Source organism: Dipteris shenzhenensis, chromosome 28 (assembly GCF_047967505.1).
Source record: "Dipteris shenzhenensis isolate YYH24624 ecotype China chromosome 28, Dip_SZ_1.0, whole genome shotgun sequence".
NCBI classification, from domain to species: domain Eukaryota; kingdom Viridiplantae; phylum Streptophyta; class Polypodiopsida; order Gleicheniales; family Dipteridaceae; genus Dipteris; species Dipteris shenzhenensis.
In genome coordinates this window covers 34537156-34543602 of record NC_141623.1, presented here as the reverse complement: position 1 = coordinate 34543602, position 6447 = coordinate 34537156, and the positions used below count along the sequence as shown (strand labels likewise).

Sequence of the window (6447 nt, the reverse complement as noted above, 5' to 3'; positions counted from 1 at the left end):
ACTAAATAGTACTTCTAAACCATTTAGAAGCACTTACTAGTACTTTTGGACCAATTAATACTACTTAATAACTATTTAATAGTACTTCAATACCACTTAATAGTGCTCTAATGCCACTTAATAAAACTTCAAAACTATTTAAAAATACTATAGAACTACTTAATAATGCTATCAGACCACTTAAAAGTACTTTTGTCGCACTAACAAGTACTTAAATACCACTAAATAGTACTTCTAGACCACTAAGAAGCAATTGGGAACCATTTATAAGTACTTTAGGACCCCTAAGAAGTGCTTATAAAATAATCAATAGTACCTCTAGACCACTTGGAAGTGCATTCGAACCATTTTACAATACCTAAGGACCTATGAGAAGTAATTCAAAAAGGAGGTTAGACTTATTTAAAGTACTTATACCTACACCCCAAGTAATTTGCCTTGGCCCTGAAGCACTTTTAGGTAGCCTTCAAAAATATAAATTGGCACAAAAGTACTTCAGTACTACTTTAAAATTATTGGAAGCTCTTTTGTGCCAATGAAAGTCCACCTAAAAGTGCTTCAGAGCTATTAAAAGTAGTCTCGACTGTCCTAAATTTAAAAACAAGATCTTTACCTGTCGTGTGATGATGGTACTTATAGGTTGCTATCTATGGCATGTTTATAGGGGCAAGACTCCATCATCTTCTAATTGTAGGCGAGCATTGGCTGCATAAAGGTTTCTCTTATGGACACCCAGAGCCTTTGCTACCTTTGCCAAGCTAATAGGTTTTTTGTTGCCAACTTCTCCATTGAACCCATTACCATTAAGTATGATGACCACTTCAAGAAAAATTCATCTTTTAAACCGGGCACTTTAACTTATGTCAAAGTGTTGCGAATGTTGGCCAACAAAGCTCGTTTGCAACCCATTTCTTCAAGTTGAACATCCTTGAAAGTGGGATGGAGGAGGAGTTCTAGAAATAGTGGCTTGCAAGTATCTTTGTCGAGGCTCTTTGTCTACTCGTATGGTCAGGAGTTAGCTCCAGTTCTACAAATCTTCTTTCTTTCCTTCTCATTAATGGACCTATACTCTTCAGCACTTTGCTTCTCCCTAGCTTTTTGTCAATGTTACTTTTGCTTAAAGCCCTATACTTCCTGATAAACTCTATTCCTTCTTGACCAAGAACAACCATGCCTCTATTTGCTTGCGGTATTGCATTATGCAAAAATTTATCTTCTACCATTTCATGCCCATTTGCAATGTGCAAAAACTAATCTTCTCCCATTGCATGACCATCCATACTCTGTAAGTTCCTTCAACTTGAAAACGTGTATGTGTAGAGAGAGAGAGAGAGAGAGTCAGAGAGAGAGGAGAGAGAGGGAGGGAGAGAGCTAATGGTGTACCACAACTCTTGCTAGCCATAGCAGATGGAAATGAAGAAATAGAGCAAAGGTGTGGAAGAATGAGTTTGGCGTGTTCTCTGAAGTTTGGGACACTCTATTTCTCATGTATTTCTCTTGCCTTCAGAATCCTCCAATTGCTCTTTGCCTGTAGAATTCTCCTTAGAGAGGGGGGCGAAAATAGAGAGGTTGACGATAGAGGATGGCAAAAATGGAGAATCCTTAAAGATAACAATGTGACGCCTAATAGAAGGAAGAATGACAACCTGAGGGAGGAGCTATTGAAGACAAGAAAGTGCAAGAAGAGTAAAAGGAGGCGAGGAAGCTAAAGGAGGCATGGAAGCTAAAGGAGGTGTGGAAGCTCAAGGAGGCATCAAACATGACAGAAATGGAGACGAAAAAAACTCTATTCCGACTCGACAATGTGCAGTTCTAGGGGGGGGGAGAGAGAGAGAGAGAGAGACAGAGAGAGAGAGAGAGCCATGATGAGAGTGCCATTTCACAATGTGGATGAAAGAAATGGAAACTTGCATCCTACTGAATCTCCAAGGAGTCAGGAAAAAGCTAGATGCAAGTGGACTGGCATAAGATTCTTTGACTCCTTCAGTTTGAATGTCTTCCCTTCTAAAACATGTAAATACCTCATGGAATCGATCATTGCCAAGTATCTATAGATGGGTGCAAAGATTGAGCTCATTCATAATATTCTTGGCTTTCTTTATTGCACATTAAAATCTACGCGGTATTTTGTAGCTATCAATGCATGTACTTCAATCGCCACCTTTTTAGAGTCCACTATTAATGCAACATAAATGGCCTTGACATGCTGTGCTCTACTGTCCCAATACCATGTGGCTTATGAAAGCTATGAGATTGCATCGAAACACATTGGTTAGTGTGATTTCATTCAACTTCTAGCCTACTTATTTTCGATCGTGCCGATCCTGGGGGTTCACTCCAAAGTATATGTGACTACAACTCCAAAGAGGAGAAGGAGAGCTTGTATTCAAATGTGTGCAACGAACAAGTGAAGACCAAAGTCAACCACTTGGCCTTTTAAACATGCCACCTTTTGAAGGGAGGGCCAATCCGATTCCCTTTATACCACTCTCTTTCCTCATCCTTTACAATCAACTTGGGTTTATTTGGCTCCTAGGAACAATCCTAGCTCTAGGGACTTGCCACTGTCCATCAAATGACATTGCCAAATGTAGCTAAGACTAGAATAATCCATGCCAGTGAAGTTTCTTTGTCTTTGAGGTACATGCATGCTGCCTTGATCATGTGAACCATTCGAACCTAGGGTAGTCAAAGTTCAATAGGAGGTTGAAATTAGTCTCCTAAAGAATACCATTGACTTTCTTGATTGGTCGAGGGAAAGCCATAGGAGCTTCTTAGAAATTATTTTAACCATATTGAATCAAAGATTTGAAAGACACTTGTGAGAGTGGAGGATGTAGGTCAATCTGAGTCTCACTTGAGTCCAAGGGAGAGAGATGCAAAATGGTGCCCAAAGCTCTATCATCATGCTTTCTCCATCTAGTTTGCCAAGTGCAACCATCGTCATGCTTTCTCCATCTATCATTGAAAGCATTAATAAGATTCGTAGTGTGCTTTGAAAAGGGACAAATCTAGTAAAAGACTAGAAGGTGGATCCTAACCCAATTCTTTGAAAGCTAAGGATTCCATGTACGTGATGCTTAATATAGCTAGTGCAGATGAAGAATTGGAAAATGGAGCAAATAATTACATTGAATTTCCTTGGGAAAGTCCCTACTTCTAGCTCGTAATACCTATGGTCTCCCATTCTCCCTAAGGGTAATCACGCCTCTCATAAAAAAGGCAAATAATATATATTTTATATATATGGATTCTTTAAAGAGTAATAATTTTCAAATATGTGAATTGCACATACATATATCATTTCTCTAAAATTATGGTTATGGTATATTCAATGTCAAGGTAAATTATAAGAGCGAATTTCAATCATAGGCAACTTCCTCATATGAAGTCCGAATTCAACTCTCCCAAGTTCTCAAATCGATCAACATAAGTCATCTACAACCATTTATGAGGTTAGAATTCTCACATTCTCGCTTATTAAAAACCAGCGCATGGACTTACAAATCCTTACCATTGAAGCCTTGAAGATGGTAGCATACATTTCCAAAATCCTACAAGGTAAAGATTACCTCTACTTCCAACCCCTCTTTAAAGTTACCCTGAGTCAAGCCACTTAGTGTCAAGTGAACGAAAGAATTTTGATTTTGACCTAAAGAATGGAGTTCACAAACAACTAATATAGTTATGAAAACGTTATGAAATTCTAATGTGCAATTTTATGACAATAGTTGGGAACTTCATGATGAGGAGGAGTTTACAAGGGTATACAATATTAGACAACAGTTGGGAAGTTCATGATAACAAGAGTTTAAAAGGGTATAAAATGTCCCTTTTAATGGAAAAGAGGTGGAGTTGAGTTCGAGGGATATGCTGTTGAATGATCATCAACCGCAAAGTATATGCTTGGACTTTCCAGAGTCCTAAAAACAATTCAAAGTTTCCTGCTCTGGCGAAAAAATGCTACTGCTGGATTGCATCTAGCTCTGTCCCGTCCTCGAAATAGGAGCCTTCCTGCGTCCACTCAGGGGCTGTATCGCCCCATGATCGAGGCTTCACCCCCCATCTCGCGTAGATACACAACTCTAGCTTCTCGAAGAAATGGGTCCGATCCAATAGCGGATTCCATATGCCGCTCACTATGCAGTAGTTGATGTTGTAAGGAGATCTATGGTGAGCTCCATGCATCTTCCTCGACACAAGGAGACCCATGTCCTGTAACGTGACAACGATCCCAGGCAAATCCTTTTTCTTGGAGTGCGCCCACGAATGAAACTGCTGGCTGAACACGACACATGCCAGGAACACACCCAAGAATGCGTCGATGACGGAATTGCTTGGGAGAAGCAAGAATGGCGATAAAGCGAAGGAAGCTGGGCGCGCCAATGCATGAATGTTGTTGGCAAACTGCCTTCTCGTGATCGTCCATGGCCTTTTGTGATGTCCTTGAAATGCGTCGATTTGTGCTCCGAAAATTGGAGTACTCGCATCCCCATAGTTGTCTACACCCCAGTGGTAGATCCCGGTTCCGAGATCCGCGAGAACATAGGCGGCCACAGCAGCCAAAAAGGAGCTGAGAGCTACCTCGAAAGAACCGGCAGCTTCAACCGACTTGAAGATCATGCCGCCCATGGCCGCGCATCCTGCTCCGATCCACATTCTGTGAACCCAAGTAGACTCAAGGGACGTGTCCGCAAGGCCCATGTCCTGGGCTGCCGAGGTGGGTGGAAGTCTCGAGGGAGGGGAGGACTCATTGGGAGCAGAGAGGGGGGGGCGTGGGAATTGGGGAAGGGGAGGAGGCTGGAGAAGGGATGTGGGATCGAGGAGGGGGGGAGGGGGGGGGGGCTTTTGGGAGAGGAAGGCGGTGATGGAAAGGGAAGGGGAGGGGAGGGAGAGAAGGCGAGATGGATGGTGGGAAGGGAGGAAGCCAATGGGGGAGGAAGGGGAGGGATGGAGGTGGAGTTCCATAGCTGAGAGTGAGAGAGAAAATACACACACGCACACACACACACACAGAGGCAGAGAATGAATGATAGAGCTTGCAAGCTCTGATGAAAGGCAGGGTGGCAGAATGAAGTTGGAAAGGAAGAGTTGTAAAGGTATGTGACTATTGTGGAATATAAAAGTAAGAGATGAGCGGCTTAGGTTGACAGTTCAAGACCCAAGAGAGCCATTGGCCTTCCCTTCACCACGTCCTCCTATCCTTTTCCTCCTCTTTAGCCCCTCCCTCCCTCCATCTCTCCCCCCTTATGGCTTACCTCTCGCCACGTCCTTTCGCTTCTCCCCTCGGCACTTGTTCCATTCCATATAGGAAGCTAGTTCTTGTAGACTATTTTCCACCCCATTTTATGCATGAGCGTCGTGAAGCAAAGTCACATAACACTTGAGTTAAAAGGAGGAGGACACATACATCTATATCTATCCATATTTACTTATTTTCAAAGATTGGTGTGTCGCCCAAGGTTTGTGCCATGTGGCATGCATATGGCTCGTGAAAACAAAGAGGCAAGCCACATGTAGAATTAGGAAAGTGACACCGAGAGAAGATGGAGAGGATCCAACAAGGTAAGGTTCTTTCCGACAACAGAAAAGGCTTCAAAACATAGCAAATTATAAAGAAGGGAGAGGAGCTCTAGAGCCCAACGAGAGGTACACAAAAAAGAGACAAAACAACATAGTACCAACATCTAAAACACATTGCATAGCCCAAAATAATGATCAAAACATATCATTACAAAGGTAATTTACCATGGGAAAATCACAAGGCTTCAAGGATGTGCAAAAGCCTTTAAACATTGACACAGACGTATAATGGAGCCCACTTGCGTCAAAGGAAGATAGCATCCCAACTGATTCAAAGGGTAGGTCTATGGCAAGTGCAGAAATAGAGTAAGAGAGCAAGTGAGATTAGAAAGGTAATATGTGCCTAAATGGGAGCAAGTGTGTGTGTGTGTGTGTGTGTGTGTGTGTGTGTGTGTGTGTGTGTGCGCGCGCGCATGCGTCCGTGCATGCGTGTGTGTGTGTATGTGTACCTGCGTGCATGCGCACACACACACATGGCAATATTAAAGGAGCTAATTAAAAAAGAAGGGGTTGAGTAAGAGATTAGAAGGCATAAATTAATTAAAGAATGAATAGAAAAGAAAAAGTAAAGGAAACTAAAAGGTACGAGTACTGAACTCGCGCTTCGCACAGGCAAAGATGCATGACCATCCTCAGCCACTCCCCATCTGAACATGGATCTTTGATTCTTAAATTGCTTATCAATTCACCTTGCATACTTGGATTGGATTTTGAAATTTTGGCTAAGTCTTAACCCATGGCTCTAAGACCTTCCATCTCCCCTTTCATTCCATTAACCTTCCATCTCCTCCTTCCTCCCGAAGGTGACCTTCCATCTCCTCCATTCCATTGACCTTCTATCTCCTCCTTGCCCCAAATCCTGCC

At 42.4% G+C, this 6447-nt stretch overlaps 1 protein-coding gene across 1 annotated transcript; it reads right to left on the bottom strand.

Moving 5' to 3' along the window:
• Positions 1-3719: 3719 nt before the first annotated feature.
• LOC147883491 (fatty acid desaturase 4, chloroplastic-like) lies at positions 3720-4725 on the bottom strand. Its single transcript, XM_087399995.1, has one exon. It carries the CDS (start codon positions 4702-4704, stop codon positions 3964-3966), a length of 741 nt encoding a protein of 246 aa, XP_087256121.1. The 5' UTR covers positions 4705-4725; the 3' UTR covers positions 3720-3963.
• Between the last annotated feature and the right edge of the window lie 1722 nt (positions 4726-6447).

Bases quoted from the DNA above. Each gene is read 5' to 3' on its own strand.
- LOC147883491 (XM_087399995.1), bottom strand. From the start codon at position 4,704: ATGGGCCTTGCGGACACGTCCCTTGAGTCTACTTGGGTTCACAGAATG.